Here is an 18,484-nt window from a genome sequence, read left to right on the forward strand (position 1 = left end):
TCAATCTTAGTCTTCCGAAAATGATGATTAATACTCTCTCTCTCTCTGTGTGTGTGTGTGTGTGTGTGTGTGTGTGTATGTATGTATATATATGTATATGTTTTCGTAGATTTTCACGGGTACAGGTATGTAGGTCTAGGTGTGTTCGGGTCTTTTCCCGTGTAAGATTATCTTGGCGACGTTTCGCCGAGGTCCCACTCGCCATCCTCAGGCTGAGGATGGCGAGTGGGACTGCGCCGAAACGTTGCCAAGATACTCTTAATCTTACATGGGAAAAGACCTGAACACACCTAGACCTACATGTATGTATGTATATATGTGTGTGTGTGTGTGTGTGTGTGTGTGTGTGTATCTCTCTCTATATATATATTCTTAAGTTTTCATGGGTATTTATATGTATGGTATTCAGCTTTGTTCGGGTATTTTCCCACGTCATTATAGCTGTGCTTTTAAAGTTGTAGTGACGTTTCGGCAGAATCTCATCTGCCCTCATCAGGTTTCTGTACTGTGTTCGTCAGACGAACACAAGCCTGATGATGGCAGATGAGATTCTGCCGAAACGTCGCTATAATTTTAAAAGCACAACTATAATGACGTGGGAAAATACCCGAACAAAGCTGAATACCATACACACACACATACATACATACATATACATACACACACACACACACATTCAGACTCGGGTATTGCAAACAAACCCAAGAAAAATGTAAGTTTAAAATACTGGAATGTTTGATATCAAATTCAAGTCATCTTTGCTTTAAGGATTATAAGCTCCCCAACAGTTGAACAAAGTTTCTGTATCTGCAGACGTAGAATACATCCCCCCTCCTAAAAGTTTAATTACACCAAAAAGCAGGAAAGTATTCATGCCTCTTTAGAAAACTCATTATCAGAAAACAAACCAATTTCTACATAACGGAAGCTAAATATATTTATGAGAGGAAATGTGCCATTACTTGGATAAAATGTTCATTAGGAGGTTGCAGATCTACCGTTTCTGTAAACAACAATATATGCATTTGGCTGAAAAAGAAACATAGGAAATACTATACAAAAACTATTCATGGCCTGGTATTAGTAAATCAGTAAGAATTGTGTAAATAGTAGAGCAGCTGACATATTGACTGTCAGGGTACTGGTGTTATCTCTCTCTTTTTTAAAGACTGTAGGGAAAGTAGGGAATGATTTTTAAAATTAGTCATTTTTTCTGTAAGCTTTTTCAGCTGAAGTAGTGAGGAAGAGAGTTCCAGATAGAAAGCAAAAAGATAAGAGACTTGGAAGCAAGTAAAGAAGGATGAAATCTTTGGCAGCATATTAAGGCTGGCCAAGAGAAGAGTCCCTGATCTGAACCAGCAACTTTCTCCCACAGTTTATTCCAAAATGTCTCTAGAGCAGTTGCTACATAAAAAATGGAGCTTCACATGCCTTTTTGTGTGTGTGTGTGTGTGTGTGTCTGTGAGGAATTTCAATGTTTATAGTCTCTTTTAAACTAAAATCTGAATTGATTCAGGTACCATCTGAACATGATTCCCTTACGTACTAAGAGTAATTCATGTGCAGCAACCATACCATGCCATAGTTCCCGAACTCTTCAAATCTACATCATGGTTTGATAGTGGCAGTCAGGGTCTGATATAGCAATAGCACTTTAGACTTATATACCGCTTAACAGTGCTTTTACAGCCCTCTCTAAGCAGTTTACAAATGTTAGCATAATGCCCCCAACAATCTGGGTCCTCATTTTACTGACCTTGGAAGGATGGAAGGTTGAGTCAACCTTGAGCCAGTTAAGATAGAACTGCTGGCAGTTGGCAGAGTTAGCGTTAGCCTGCAATACTGCGTTCTAACCACTGCTCCACCACGGCTTGGTTGTTGTCCTGTCCTCTTCTCTGACAGTGTGATCATAATTGTTGTCCAGCCCCCTTAACAATGACATTTTTGTTGCTATAATTACATAGTACAAATTTGATACTGATTCATTTTTCACAGGACATGTATATTTTACCTTCCGTACCAAAGTACCTTGATTTGCCCACTGGCAATCTCGGTGAGTGAACCGTGATCACTGTGCCATGGGAACAAAATAAGCTTAATAAAATCAGTTGTGATGTCTTTGTCCAATGTTGTTTTCGAAAAATATGCAACCACTGCATCCAATCTATAATCTTGAAAGAAAAGTCCACATTGGGACCGTGAGTTTTAAGTAGTTTCATAATTACAGCAACGTCAGGACACTATTTTAATTAGAAAGCTTTTAGTAAATGATGGTTCATGATTTAAATCGAGTAGTTGAACTCACTTATCATACTGGCAATTTAAACCACTAATTTAAATCCATTTATTCCATTTCTGTATTCAGTTGCTCAAGGTATCAGAACACAAGTGCTTTCCAGATCTGACAGTGTCACAATTTTGATAGAGGTGAAATATCAGCTTGGAAGTAGATGATCATACTTGCTGAATCGGTGTTCAATAAATAATAAAATTAAATCATAAATCCAAAATAGTCATTTGCTAAAAGACAGGCACTGAGATGGCACTCCTCCATCTTTACAATACAAAATCTTCATGTTTAAAGAATGAATTTGGGGGGGCAGAAGGGAGGGAGGGAGGGAGAAAGAGAGAGAGGACCAAATTTAAAAGAATTGGTAAAATTATTTTAATTCAAAATGATCCAACTGAAAGCCGTATATTACAAAAGGAAAAACAAAATATATTATGAAGTTGCTAACATGGAGAGAGCTGTGTGGAAGACGGAACAGGAGACAAAAATAGTATGTTATCCTTCCCACAGTGACAGTTGCAATTTCGACCTGATCAAACCAGTCTGAGATCTCAAATTCTCTTGGTTCGCTGTAGCAACCTGACAAGCATGCGAAGAAGACACCACAGAGGAAGCCTCCATCTCAAGTCCTACAGGACTGAAATGAACAGAAGCTTGCTGGAGCAGAAAATATGACCCATTTTCTTCAAGAGAACTTTCAAAGCTTCAGGCAGACCACTGATTCCCTGATAAATAAGATTAGTACATTAGGAAGTAGCCTCGGGAATCTGATCTCCTTACACTCTTTCTTCCCCTTCTATTCTTAGCAGTAACCAAAGCTTAGTATTATGTCTATACAACCGCTGAGCGTGGTTCATTAGCAAGCCAAGGTTCACCTCTTAACTAGAATCTGAAATAAGGTTGGAAGCCTGTTTTGCATTAGTATAATAAGGCCTTAATGGGGGAAGGAATTGGGAATTTTCTGGGAAGTATATGTTTTTGTGAGTGTCCTCTTATTTGCAAGCCACAATGTGTTGGGACTGAAGTTATTCCCACATGGGTGTTGTATAAAGTATCGGATATTAACAAATATTTGGCTACTGTCTTTTCATGCTGTGCTCAGAAGGACAAAGTTTTTCATTGCATGAGTAATGAGTTAAGCAAAAAGAGAGAGAGAGAGAACAAATTACAATCCAAACAGAAGCCTTTGGAGCAAACAAATACTAATATTGTAAATAGATTAGAAATATGATAATTAAATAATCTAGAAAAACACACTCTGCTGTACATCTATAAACATAAATATTTACAAAAAAAACTCTAGCTATTTTCAAAAGAATGAGGTTTGTGGTTTCCTAATGATCATCAGCTTGTCCATTTCTTTGGTGTGCTTGCCAATCTCTTTTTTTTTATTCATTAAGAGTTGACAAACATACAAGAGATAACAGGCCTAGCACGGATGCTTATATTATTATTATTTTTCATATTTTAAGCCCAAATATTTAACAGAAAATTCTCATAATTTTCTTCTTATAAATTATTATACACCTCTTCAAATTGTCAGTCTAATAAAGTTGGATCAAATAAAATTAAAATCTGCTTTTTTATAACCTTTCATCCAGTTGAGTTTTCACAGAGGTATGTGTGTATGTGGTACATTCTGTCTTCTCAGCCTCAAATCAGCGCAGTACGTAGGCTGTGGAATTCCCTGAACATTAAAACTAAAGAGGGAGGGCAACTAACCAGTTATTTCATAACTCAAGTGCTTAATTTTCTTTACAACTGGGACCCAAAGTTCAACCTTCCCTCTTTGCCTTAAACTTTCCAACACAGCTTCGCAGACAGGAAGGCATGCAGGGTGGCGCTTAGTACTTTTAGAACGACAACTCAATATGCACTTCATAAAAATGAACTAAGTATTAAAATATGGGGAGAAACCCCCCAAAAAACCCTCAAAACAAATAAATTAAAAAAGGCGTTACATATTCCATTAAATAGCTTTTTGTTAACAGCATGGCGTTTATACATTTTCCGAAAGTCACAGCAGCAGCAAGACAGAATTAAAAGTCATCTTATAATGGATCTCAGCATCCGTAAAGAGAACTCTAGATCATGGAGAATGTGATAGATCAAGCACACTGAGCCAGACCTGCAAATTTGTTGTGCCAGTTCACAACTTCCTTCCTTCTGGATTCAACCTGGATTGAAAGTACCTTAAAAAAATTGTTAGAGATTGACCATGGAAGGGTTTAAATAGAAGACTTGGAACTTAGCAATACTATTTGCCGATGTGAAGACGGGTATTTTATTGCCTGCAGCATTGCATGTACATCTGGTATATCAAATGCATGCTTGACTTGGCTATGGCACCTTAAAAGGAAAAAATAAATTAATAGGCCATTTCAAGCAATTGTTGCATTTTTCTTCTAAAAAAAAACTGATGTAGGGAAAGTGCTATTAGCCTGTTACCTTATGTACTGAGCCATCAACTTCTTGCTTGCTTATGTAAAGCCAAGGCTAAATTAGGAGCAACAAAATCCCTTCATTATCACTGTTTCTTAAAAATCCACTAAAAGCAAGAAGAGAGATCCTTACCTAAAGGGATAGTATGCTGCTCTTATGAGCTACGGATTACCTGGCAAAACTGATATATGAGGTGCGAGGTATGCCTGAAAACTTCGAAACACTCAAGCATAAGAACCAGTAGTGTTTCTGCAACAGAATCCAAGCTAAATCTGATCTAAAATCCGAACGCTCCAAGCTTCAAGATCAATGGATGTTGATAAGGGACCATCAGAATCCTATTTCTGTAATGATCTCAACTCCCGTAAAATAAGAGACGCATCTAAAATATTCACAGTAGCTGATATTTAGAACTAAGCTGTAATCAAGGATTAGTTTCAAGCTACCAACACACTGTCTTTAGAAATATCAAGGAATTACCTTCCAAGCAGGGTGAATACGGTCTTTAGAAAGGGCAAAGCCGTGATGTTAACTGTGTACTGAATATGATCAATCACCTGAGGTTCAACATACCTATGAAAAGTGAGTTATATGCACAGAATTCACATTCTGCCTATGAACTCAGTTTTACGGACCTTTCTGTTGATAGTACAGAGATCTGTGCATGCATAATTCACATTTGCAGGTATTTTGAATTGCGAATGGTTTTCACATGGCCTGAATAAGTTAAGGAGAAATTTGCAACGGCCTAAGGCTCTGTTTAGTGTCAAACCAGCTGGAAGCATGTCAGGTCAGAGGAAACAAATTATGGACCACATTTTAAAAAAATAAAAATAAAAAACAAATCGCTAGCTTGGATTTTGTTCTAAGAAAACCATAAATTAGCCTGTGGTATGAAAAAACAAAAATAACAGCTGAGTTGTGGGCTACGGTATTTGAAATCGGATGTCGTTGAAATGAAGGTGGCGATAACAAATAAATTTTAAAAACCCTTATAAAGCAGCAATTCCAATAGTAACAAACATCACATTGAGGTCAGGATAGGAATGTGTGAAACTCACATGTGTGATACAGGAAATAAAAATAAGACAGATAGATATATTGCACTTGAGGCACTATATGGAAACAGGATATGTCTACTTTGAAGTTAAATTTGTTTTCAGTCAATGCTTTTATGGATGCCCAGGTACGTGAGCAGTGTAAAACCTAATTAAAAACAGCAGTCCATTCATACTGGAATCAAAGGAAGGGTAAGAAGTTTGGACATCTTGAAGTACAATAATTATGCAAAAGATCTAAGTTGAATTTAAAAAAAAGAATGAAGGTGGCAATGTTTTCAGAGAGCCGTTATGTCTACAACAAACTTAGAACACTCTACTTACATGCCTGAGCCATGATTTTGAAGAAAAAATAAATAAATAACCCCCCGTGGGCAGAAAATTACCTTGGTGTGGAATCCGATCAATTGTCAGCACTAATTAAGCGTAAAATAGGTGCCATATTGGCCTTTTGTATGTATGTGTGTGCCGGAATAGTGCTAGGGGGCTTAGTCCTCCAATCAGGGTTACTACAGAAGGATCTGCCTATCGGATTCTCTACCAATAAGAGAAATACAATCGCAATACCTGGCGTTCTTAAGTCTGACCCTTATTTGGTTTAGAATTCATTCAGCACTTCGCAAATATTACACATGCTATATAAGGGATGGGGAAGACTTCCTTTCGAACAAGCAACGTCCCTTCTTCATTCTTAAAAGCGATGCTTATAAAATGTTCCCCACCCTGCAAAATAAAACCCAATCCCCTGTTTGTAACGTCATATAGAAAGCTTGAATCTTGTAAACTTGGACCAAGAATTCAACTAAAATAAAATAAAAATTAAGACCTCCTAGCATTTGGTATAAAACAGGCCCTTCCACCTGCCCCCCCCCGCAAGGAAATTGTATACCTGCTTTCTGACTTCTTGGGAAAAACAAAAAAACAAAAAAAAATCAGAAATTGCATAGGATATACGTTGTGCAAGATGACCAGCCTTTGAAAGGTATCTGGAATACAAACTAATCCTGCTTATTGTCCAACTCTTGCAAACTGTCAGATATCATCAAATTTGTGTTTTAAGTAGTCTTTCATGACCTTGGCAATCGGTAGTTCGTCAAGGAGTCTGAGGTTTTGAAGGCCTATACACTGGCGGATTTTAATTCGACAGAGATCTTGCAAGTTCCGAGGCTGCCCTAAAAAAAGAGACAAAAGTGTTAATAAAGTCATTACCAGGCCATGAATTGTTTGTGTGTTTTTTTAAAAAGGAATTAATTGGAAAAAAACAGTCAGGAAGAAGCCAAACTGTACAGCTGTGCCAAAACTGTAAAACAGAACTAGTTTTTTTCCATTCTGGCAGGAAACATTTCACTTTTTAGTTAAAACTATCTAAGCGGTAAACGCCAATGAGTTCGATCCTAGCACTATAACCTAAGAATCCTTTGTGTGGGACACCAGGGAACGAGCCTGAGAAGTCCTTAAAAAAAAGTTAGGGACTGTACACAACCAAGGTGTACATGCCAGAACTGCACAAAAAGCAAACTCACCCTAACTGCAAAGCAAGATGAAAGCAGTCAAAACAAATTCCTCTGGTCATTCTCCATTATAAATACATGCTTTTAACGGAAATATATGGACACGTACTTTACATGAACAAAAACCGAAGTTTGCCACTCCCAGATAACTGTTATAAATGTGCAATGCGGAGAAACAAATGTACGCTGGCTTTTAGTAACACACCCAAACAAATGTTAGAACTTAAAGCATGTATTGCTTAAGGTAGTTTCCTTGCCTGTTTTTGGAACCCAAAAGCACAGAAGGAGCACTTGGAAGAAAATGGCAGGGTAGAGAGGAAAGGCATCTGCCCTTAACACTAAATTCCTCAAGGGTGATTATTAAATGTCCTGACATTTCCTCCTGATAATCTGAACAGCATTTCCCGAGAATGTGCTAATAATGGACATTTCCAGTGTTAAGCACCAGTTGCCACATCTATTGCCCCTTGGTGTCTAGAGCACTTACTCATTCTTGGATGCATCTGAATGGACAAGTGGGAAGGATTATAGACCACACCAGTGAATTTTCTTATAGCAAAATGTAAAATGTTATTAGCAATTTGGGAAAGGCCAAGAAAATAAAGAAAGCGACGAATTAAGCACTGCCTAATGACGAAGAGGTAATGTGGAAAGCTTCGGCTAAATCTGGAAAGAACCGAGCTGGATTAAAGTAGATTAGGTAAAACAATTAAAAGGCTTCCAAAGCTGACACCTTCCATCCAGAAATACAATGGTGTCAGAGTCGTAGGAATCCTGAGCTGACTTGCTCCCAGACACATTTCTGAAGCGCATGTTTAAGGAATGCTTTCATTAGTAAACTTTATCCCCTAATTTAAAAAAAAAGAAGAAGAAGAAAAGCATGGTCAGTGCTTATCTACCACTATTTGGGTACAATGGAAAAGGCCATTTGAGCTACATTAAGCCAGCCCTTCTCTCAACAAAGGCAATTTTATGTACTTATAGCTATCCTGTGCAAAGCAATCTTATTTTTTCAAAGAACTAAAATGTGGGAGGTATTTTAGAGGGTCCCTGTCATGGATTGTTAGGTGAGCTTTCAACTTTTTTGTTGATAGGATGGAGAAAAGAGGAACACGGTAAGCTGCAGAGATCCATTTTCGTAAGTGGCCCTGTTGAACAACTGTATAAAGTTGGAAATTGAGGCAGCAGCATAAGCATTAACATGAAAACTGCAACTACTTAGTACCGTCCTCCAGACAATGCCAGAACAGGGCACTGGAGTTCAGAAATTTAATCAATATTAATTATCAGCTATTTTTTTTAAAAAAGGAATTTTAAAAGCAACTTATTAGAATTTATTAGGCAGCTAATAGTGAAGATTGTTTTCACAACTATTAAGAAATTTACTGGCACATATAAGTTTTTATATATTCAATTAAGTGATTTATTTGCCACCAAAATCCTAATGGATATATATATTTTTACATAAGGCTGCAAACTAATGTGATATTGAGAATACAGCAATAGAGGATTTTTAAAAACATTTTTTGCGAAAGTTATCTTTCTTGAATTTATTTCAAATATGAAATTCACAATATATAAAACATGAACTATAAAGGGGTTATTATAAAAATAACATAAATGCTATCTGAACGTGGAATGGAAGGCAAAATTTAGATGGTGCAGTTTAAATTTTGTTATTGATTTCAATGTCTGTGTTATATGCAGTGAAAATTTATACTTCAGTTTGATTTGTTATTCAGTCAGTTATTAATTATTAATATTTGCATTAAACATAATCGTAGAAAAATGAGATTTTGAAGGTTGAGGCAGGTGAAATTATTAGGCAGTTTGAACTAAAAGATAATGACACATACAGTGATATTAGTAAAACATAACAAATGAGAAAAAAAATAATTTTAGAGAAGAACAAAAATTAAAACTGAATAGTCCAGTTTTAAAAGTTTGCCTAGAATAAGAAAAAAAAAATAACCTAGAGTTAGGAGCAATGATAAGAGTAAAGATGAAAGATCGGAAGAGACTGAATATAATTCTGACATAGAGTAAGTTACAGGATTTTCAACCTACATCACACAATTAGCCGATAGACAAGGATCAAAATTACAAAATGTATGATATCCATGAGGGCTACACTGGTTTAAATTAATAGATTTAAGATATGAAAATATGATATGCCCAACCAGTATTGTAAAACATTCCTATACACAGTCAAATAATTGTGACAAACTTTTCTTAATGGATGATAAAAAGATAAAATCTGATAAAAAAAAAAGAACTATAATAAATTGCTCAAAATCCATTTTGTTGCTCTCTTCTACTTCAAAGAGAAAAAGAAACAAGCTTAGTAGAAAATTACATTAAAATTCTGAAAGGCTACATGTGGATATTCAGCACAAATGTATAAACGTTATGAAATGTGACTATACCAAAAAATATATTAAGTAATTGGCGAACATAATATACAGTACACTAAATCTGCAAGAATTTCTATAAATGGCTATTTATCTTTGGATCAAGCATGAAACCAGATATCTTTAGTTTCCTTCGCTATTTGTGTTTTTGTGAGACCAGTAATAATAGGCTTTGTAGAACATTAATAAAAATGTTGCTAAATACAAGAGGTTGACAGCAGTGCTACATAATAGAAAAAATAAATTTTGATTTATTGACAAAAGATTGAAATACTGTGCAGATATTTTTGAACATAAATATTTAATTCTTCCAAATCCGGATGGGTAAGAGTCAAGATCACAACAAAAACAGAACAAAGCTAAATTAAATCAGAGCAAAGTAGCAACCATAAATTGCAGAACTAAGATGTGAGCAACACTCTTAAATTCCCTTTATGCTTCCACTACCAAAAAGGAAGCGTCTACCAAGAAATTAAATATCCTTTTGTTTGTTTATTTGTTTCTATTAATTATTCTCTGCTTGGAATTATCTCCCTTCGTAGATTTGTAGCAAATAAAATCAGTTCCCTGGTTGATCCTTGCTCTCTGCAGTATGAAGCATGCCCACTTTGCAGAAACATTTTAACTGAAGCCTATATGAACCCCTGCACAAGACATATAAGGAAGCTATGCTCACCAAAGTACTTATTTCAGGTGCCAACTGGTCCATAATTGGGAAAGCTCAGATTCCTTACTTAACCTCAAAGCTAAGTCATTTTCTCCTAAATCAGCGTCTTTTACAGGACTTCTTAAGGTTTAACAAGGATGAAAGGAACAGGAGAAATGGTTATGTGCCTACCTCCAACTTTCTCGGACAAAGCGATATTAAAAATGTAATACTAAAATATAATGGATTGGATTAGTATTTCTAGAATGTGCATTGGATGATTAAATTCACAACTTCAGCAATGCTGGAAACTCATACATACATACATACATACATACATACATATATACATACACACACACACACACACACACACACACACATATATATATATATATATATATATATATATATATATATATGATGTATTTATGTATATATGTATATATATGTATATATATGTATATATGTATTTGTTTTCGTAGATTTTCACGGGTACAGGTATGTAGGTCTAAGTGTGTTTGGGTCTTTTCACACTTAATCTTACACAGGAAAAGACCCGAACACACCTAGACCTACATATACATATACATATATCTATATATATAAAAATACAAACATCTATATGTATGTTTTATGCTAAAATACTAGTACACCGTTTCTTAATTCTGTTCAAAAAATTTAAATGGTATAAATGCATCCACAGGTCAACCTTCAGTATGACTGTTTGTGATTTTATGTGGAATTTAACAGTTCAGCAAAATTCTAGACCAACAAAGGGAGGGGGGAATCTGAAGCTGCTAATTTCAGCATATATAGATTTTCTTTTACCAAAATATTGCCCAAATTAATTCTAACCTGTTAATTACAAAAGCAAAAACAAGAAACAAAAAACTCACAATGATAAATAAATGAAACAAAAAAAAAAAACCTTTAATATTTGTACTGGTGTTGTTTTCTTCATATCTAGCAATCTGCAAACTACTGGTGAGTTCTAGTATACAGTACTGGATTTCTCTCCCTCCTCCCTGGCTCCCAAAACATCAACTTTTACTTGTTTCTTCATGTTTACATAACCAAAACCCTGCAACATGGCATAACATTGGGTTTTTCTTACAGGATGGCAACCAAATAAATTGAAAATCTAGGACCCAATCATCTGAACCTCTTCTTCTGCCCTCTTAGGCATCTCATAACCTAATTTCAAAAGGTAAATTGCCTATTAAGGAGATAATAGGAATTAAGAGTACCAAAGAAAAATATTTATATTTTCCACATTCTCATAATTGTACTTATTTTCTTTCCTTGATTTGGACTGTTCCTTTATAAATCCACTATTATTTTAATTGTACAAAATTAACCATTAAAAATTATATCTCTAATTGCCATATTAGTTGGGAAAATTGCCCGTTGTGGCTTTTCAATATAATAAAGCTTTTTTATTAGAAAATCAACCTATTCCCGGGCACATTACTTCAGCAAGGAAAGCCAGGTATTTAACTTTCAAAAACATATCAAAGCCTCATTGAAAATGTTTTAAAATCATAAACAACTGCAGTACGTTTGCTCTCTGTTTATAAGAATTATATTAATTAAGATAATTTTCCACTTATCTTTCTTAGACTGGATATTCAGATAGCCACAAAGTTAGGCAGAACAAAAAGTTTTGGAGCTTCGAAGGGACCAGAGTGCAATTGTAACTGCTTTCAGGAGCATCAGCAGCATTTTTTTAAAAAAATATGAATATAATGATATGTTACATCTAAGATTGTTTTCTTCCATGTAAAAGATGCTCCTTTTCTGTTTATGTTGCTTTTTGATTTATTTTAAAGAGCAGTTAATTTATTATGCTATTTTGGTTTTTCACAATTGTCAACAGAGGGAAAAGGCACCGTTGCAAACAACCAGAAATGCAAACATTTAGATTGGAATGATGTTTCAGTACTCCTAAACACTCATAGAATTCGTCCTAAATTGTTAAAATTCAATATTGAAAAACAGAATAACTATTTAAAAACCCTCAGGCACCTACTGTACATTGGTCTATATTCCTATTTCCCTTTTCCTGTGCACAAATATTAAAATAAAGATGGAAAAAAATAGGATTTCTTTGTATTTTTTAAAGCAGCACCGCTATGATACAGTGATAGTACTGACGTGCCGTACTGGCAATACTCGTTGAATATTTGTGAATAACTTGATTCCAACTATGCTATCTCTCTAACTTATTCCACAAAAGTTCTACCGGAACCTGGAGAAATTCTGATGGCATTTCAAGTAGTTTGTGCCTTTTCTCTCCAGAAAATGCAGTTACCACTGGGTGTGTGTGTGTTTGTGTGTTCTTTAAAGGTCTAGAAAAACCCCTCGATCATCTAGAAAGCTCAAGATGGTGAAGCAAACAAAACATGAGTGGATTGGAGCTGATGGATGATGAAAAAGTAATAAGGCCAAGGATGAGATACATCAAATAAAAGAATGAATGGGTTTATGCTTGCCAATCAACGTTACAGATAGAAAGGCGATGTATCATAAATAGTATGTGATGTGTATCAGATGATAGAAAGGTGATGTATCAAAAATATATATATTTTTCTCTCTCTTTTTTGCTATAGAAGAGAGAATCACATGAATATATGTATTTAGAAATCCCCTCCCTCTGTAATACATGTTTTTGCTCTGGGGTACATATATTGCTTGTTTTCCAGAGTATTGTCTATTTTCTTTCCATAAGATAGAAAGGATATTCCCCTGCCTGTTTTACATTTTGGAGAAAGTGAAAACTATTCCCTTCAAACAAACAAAAACAGACTTCAGGGAGGAATGTATTGTTTAGACAGCAGGAACTGCTGGGGAGGGGAGGATATGCCTCCCATTTAATTTTGGGAACAAATTACCTTTCCTTGATGACTAGAAACCCCCTGCTTACAATTATGGCAGTTGCATGCATTTTAAAATACCGCCGAGGACCCCAAAAGATTAAAACTGCCTGCCGTATACAGGGCACATTGGCACATGTCTAGGTAACACTTTTTGATAGGTGTCTAAGAGTTCAACTTCAAACCCAGTTTCGGTAATTTGCAGCTGAATATGACTGATTAGAATTGGATCCAACTTCCTGTTATATAAAACAAGCCTCTTTACTGCCAAACCCTTTTGATTTCACTTCAATGCTAACCTAAGAAAACTGCAGCTAAGCCGTGTTCTTTGCACTGTGTTCAAGTCCACTGCTCCGTTTACAATTTGTTGTACACCTGATATTTTTACTTTTATATGTTTGCCATACCCAAAGGCTGCCAGAATTTTTTAGCCCCCTGAAACAGGGCACCCCAGAGGAGGAGGAAAGGCAATGGGATTGTCAGGGGATAAACACACAAAAGCATTACGGCAATATCAAAGAAGCCAGCTGAACAAAAACCCTAGTTATATTCTTGAGGCTAACATGCATGCTTTGAAAATGTGCCTGCAATACGATAGTTGGGGAGTTTGCTTTGACTAACCGTCACCCACCCAACATACTACATGCCATTCTGAAAGCTTAGCTTCCAATTTCCATGCCCAAGAGAAGCTAAGATGTCACTTTTCTGAAAACGTCTGATCCATCTCCAACATATATAAAAGCCGGTCCCACTCATAAAATATGATTTATTTTAAAACTGAGATTTGAATATCGGCTAACAAGTAGCCCAGGCTGTTCAGAGATTCTGCAATTGGAAAAAAAAAACCCACCTGTAACAGATTCAGAACTGAAGTTTGAACAATATAATCATCCCACACTAGAATTACAAAGCAGGATAAATTCACAAACTTTGACTGAAGAACGGGATTCTAAAATGTAACCTTAAGCTACTGAATATTTCGCATTAAAGGAAATTGCCTTAAAGCTAGAGGTAAATCTAGCAACTGACTACAGAATTATATTTTATAATGGTCTCGGTTTCAAACCATTGAAATTATGCTGAAATAAAACCTGTAGAATGATTTAAAGCACATTTCCCAAAGATATGAATTTTGATTTTAAGAAATAGATCTCATTTTATAATAACAAAATCTTAGAATAATTGGAGGATTTCTGTTTTGTTTTGTTATTATAAAAAGAGATCTTTTTCTTAAAATCAAAATTCATGTCTTTGGGAAATGTGTTGTTTCTTACAATCATTCTACAGGTTGTATTTCAGCATAATTTATTTATATTATCATTGTGATTCATATATATATATATATATATATATATATATATATATATATATATATATATATATATATATATATATATATATATATATATTATACTTTATGTTATTAACTTTTCGGGTATTTTCCCACGTCATTATAGTTGTGCTTTTAAAGTTGTAGCAACGTTTCGGCAGAATCTCATCTGCCATCATCAGGCTTCTGTATTGTGTTCGTCTGTGAGTCAGACTTTTACAGTTGTTTACAGTTTTATATATATTTACAGTTTTTACATACATACATACATACATACATACACACACACACACACATATATCCTGATGTTAAGTCTTAACCCCAACGTAAATAGTCAGAGCTAAGAAATCTCTCAAAGTGGCATTTGTTAAAGCAGCTCTTAGTTTGATGTCCTAAGATGATGATGGAAGAAATGGAAGAATCCCAAAATAATTGTCTATCTATACCCATATTGAGTCTATATGTGATAAGACTTCAGTACACCTCAGAAAGTTAAGAAAAGGATGCAGTTTCTATTCTGCTCAAATTTCCCAGATTGGTCATACAGATATCGAATCTGTTCATAAATAATAAAGATAATCTATGAGGGGAATGGGTAATTAAGAAGTTTATAGATATATGTATTTTGTGTGTGTGTGTGTGTGTGTGTGTGTGTGTATAGATGGATAGATATAAACAGACAAACAGACAAATGTGTGTATAAATATATATCAATTGCTTCACCAGTATTCAACTTTTGAATATGGAAAGCACATATTAAAAGCTCAGTTGAAAATGCACTAATGGAGGAGTGCCTGTAGAAGTAGAGCAGGCTGAGACCGAGGGAAGGGTCAAATGCATCGTAAGTCTGGAATCCCATCATGTCCACAAGAGATCTAAGTCTAGCCCACCTTGAATTCTATTGACCCTTATCTATTACCAATTTGCTTGGACCTTTAGTAGTTCAGATTCTTGTAGAGATTTCTAGCATACAATAAACCTATATTCATTTGAACTTCTTGGACTCCTGTGCTTGACAATACCATTATCCAAATATTTGCGGAAAAGACATTCATCTCTACAGCAGTTTGAATGTTTGAAGCTAAGATAATCGTGCAGCTCATAAATGGGGGTTCAGTATTAAATTTATGATCCATCACAGATTGCAAAAAAAAAAAGACTGAATAATCAATTTTAGCTGTGGCCAAGTATATATTTAATGCTGCTTTTCATTTAGAAATGTTATTAGAAACATTTGACTGTTTTAATCTTTTCATAAAACTAGAGTTTTGCCATCGTTGGGTTAACTCCATTCATTCTGGAAAATATCTTTAAAACTATTTTTTTTAGTTTTAAACTAAACTAAGAAAGCTGCATTGAAAAAGAATGTAATTTTTAAGATTAAAGAAGTCCAAGAAAGTGATCAAAGAAAATAAGTGTTATCTCAAAAAGCTCCTCTTTATTAGGTTTTAACAAAAAAAGCTTCAAGTGGTAGCCCATTTTATAGATTAGTTTTTGCTCTAGCCAGACTTAACACTACGTTATTGATAATTTTAGGAACTAGATAGAACAGGAAAGAGAATAGTTTATTAAATACAGGTAGTCCTTGACTTACAACAGTTCACTTAGTGACCATTCAAAGTTACAAGGGCACTGAAAAAAGTGACTTATGACCATTTTTCACACTTATGGCCGTTGCAGCATCCCCCATGGTCACGTGATTTATATTGGGATGCTTGACAACAGACTCACATTTATGACGGTTTGCAGAGTTATCCCCAGAGTCATATGATGCCCTTTTGCGATCTCCTGAGAAGCAAAGTCAACAGGGAAACCAGATTAACTTAAGAACCAGGTATCTAATTTAAGAACTGCAGTGATTCACTTAACAAAGGAGGTGAGAAAACTCGTAAAATGGGGCAAAACTCACTGAACAAATTTCTCACTTAACTATAGAAATGTTGGGCTCAGTTGTGGTCATAAGTTGAGACTACCTGTAATTCTTTGTTGGGGGATTCTCAGGAAACTACAAGAGCAGTTGAAGGCGGTGCAAAGTGCAAAGAGTGTAGTAGTGGGATAAAATTACAAGGTAAACCAATTAAGCAAGCAAGATTCAAATTCAAGGAGTCAGCTGAACAGAATAGGAAAGATGTGAGCTTTTAATAGTGCCAACTTTAGGAATTTAAGGAAATAGAAGTATGGGGTTGTGTTCTAATTATTGAAAAAAATAATAGCCAGAAGTGCACACATCATTAATCTGTTCGATACAGCAGAATAAGCGATGTAGATATTGGGCGCAGAAAGAGGGAAAAGAAACAGAGATGGGAATTATGACAATACAGAAGACGCTGCATAATAAGCAAAACTAAGCACAAAGTATTAAAAAATTGCAACAGAGAACTAAAAAACTTCAGGAATACTGATAAAATATTACTAATATTTAAGTATGAAATATGTGCTGTGTTTTACTGAAATGAACTTTTTAAAGTGAGAACAGTAAACCAGTGAAACGACTTGCCTCCAGAAGCTGTGGGTGCTCCATCACTGGAGGTTTTAAGAAGAGACTGGACAGCCATTTGTCTGGAATGGTATAGGCCAGGGGTGTCCAACCTTGGCAACTTTAAGACTTGTGGACTTCAACTCCCAGAATTCCTCAGCCAGCAAAGCTGGCTGAGGAATTCTGGGAGTTGAAGTCCACAAGTCTTAAAGTTGCCAAGGTTGGACACCCTTGGTATAGGCCCTGTAGGTGTCCTGGTTGAGCAGTGGGTTGGACTAGAAGACCTCCAAGGTCCCTTCCAACTCTATTATTCTGTTAATTGTAGTATGTTTTAAGATATTATTTTATATGCAGAATGCACCCACCAATGAAATTGATTTTCCTGCTCTAAATATATCTTCCATGACTTTCATATCTACTCCAGAAGATGGAATAGCAAAGTTAGGGCATATACATCAGAAGATGGAGGAAAAGAAGAGCGAAATTAAATCTTCTTGCATGAGTACAGATTCACATCTCACATTGGCTATATTCATAATATTCAACTTAATATCAGCCATTGGATTCAACAATATAAAGTTAAATTTATAATCCAGAAGTACTGATTTCATTAAATTAAGGAATCTGAATACATGTAGATTTTTGACACCAGAAATCAACCACTTTTTAAAAATAGGTTTATATGTGCAAAAATAGGTTTATACGTGCAGCAAAAAAAACCCACAAAACCCCCAAACCTGATACAAAACACAGAATGGTGCTGAATATGAAACCAGTAAATTCTGGAGAAATAGGAAGAAAATCTGCAGAAAAAAGATTTTGAGAAAATTTAGCCACAGAACAGAAAGTATACAGTCTAAAATGTGTTACCAATCACATGCAATATTTTGGGGTGTGTGTGTGAGAATACTGCATATAGCCCCAAAATTATTTCCTTCCAAATCCCAAAGACTAATATAGCCAGAAAAATGCATTGCTTAGTTGAAAACAAAGGAGAAAAATGCTTCAAGTTTCTAAATTAAAAGTGAATGCGTGGTTTCAATAAACCACAAGAAGATCTTTCCAATCTGGCATTTTCCAGATTTGCTGAATAAAATTCCTAGAACTTTCAATCGGCACAAATGGAAACATGCTGCTTTTCTTCCCAAAACCTTTCTTAGCTCAAATGCTACATTCAAACATGCATTCCCTGGAGCAAAGTTGCACTTTCAAGGGCAATCTTGCATGCATATACGACAATCTGTTTTCTCATATTTAAAAAAAAAATGCAAAATGATTTGGAACTTTAATAGTATTAATAGCAACTAGGTACATGTGGTGCTGACCAGGTATTCTACAATTATAATTTTTTTACACATGGTTTCATTCTTCTATATTTTTAACAGCAGAAAACTTTAGCAAAAAGCTCTATGAGAAGCTGATTAAAATAATTTTAAACTACTAA

At 35.2% G+C, this 18,484-nt stretch overlaps 1 protein-coding gene across 3 annotated transcripts in view; it reads right to left on the reverse strand.

Moving 5' to 3' along the window:
- Window positions 1-2,641: 2,641 nt before the first annotated feature.
- The window catches only part of ASB7 (ankyrin repeat and SOCS box containing 7), a 38,289-nt gene continuing 22,446 nt past the window's right edge, over window positions 2,642-18,484 (reverse strand). For all 3 annotated transcript variants that reach the window (XM_087972798.1, XM_026673071.2, XM_026673069.2), the window contains one exon: window positions 2,642-6,962. In XM_087972798.1, coding sequence (XP_087828924.1) covers window positions 6,823-6,962 — 140 coding nt within the window. In that variant the 3' untranslated portion in view covers window positions 2,642-6,822. The remainder of the gene's footprint in view (window positions 6,963-18,484) is intronic.

Source organism: Notechis scutatus, chromosome 11 (genome assembly GCF_049901735.1).
Source record: "Notechis scutatus isolate UNSWTSFEM ecotype Mainland chromosome 11, rNotScu1.2, whole genome shotgun sequence".
NCBI lineage: Eukaryota > Metazoa > Chordata > Lepidosauria > Squamata > Elapidae > Notechis > Notechis scutatus.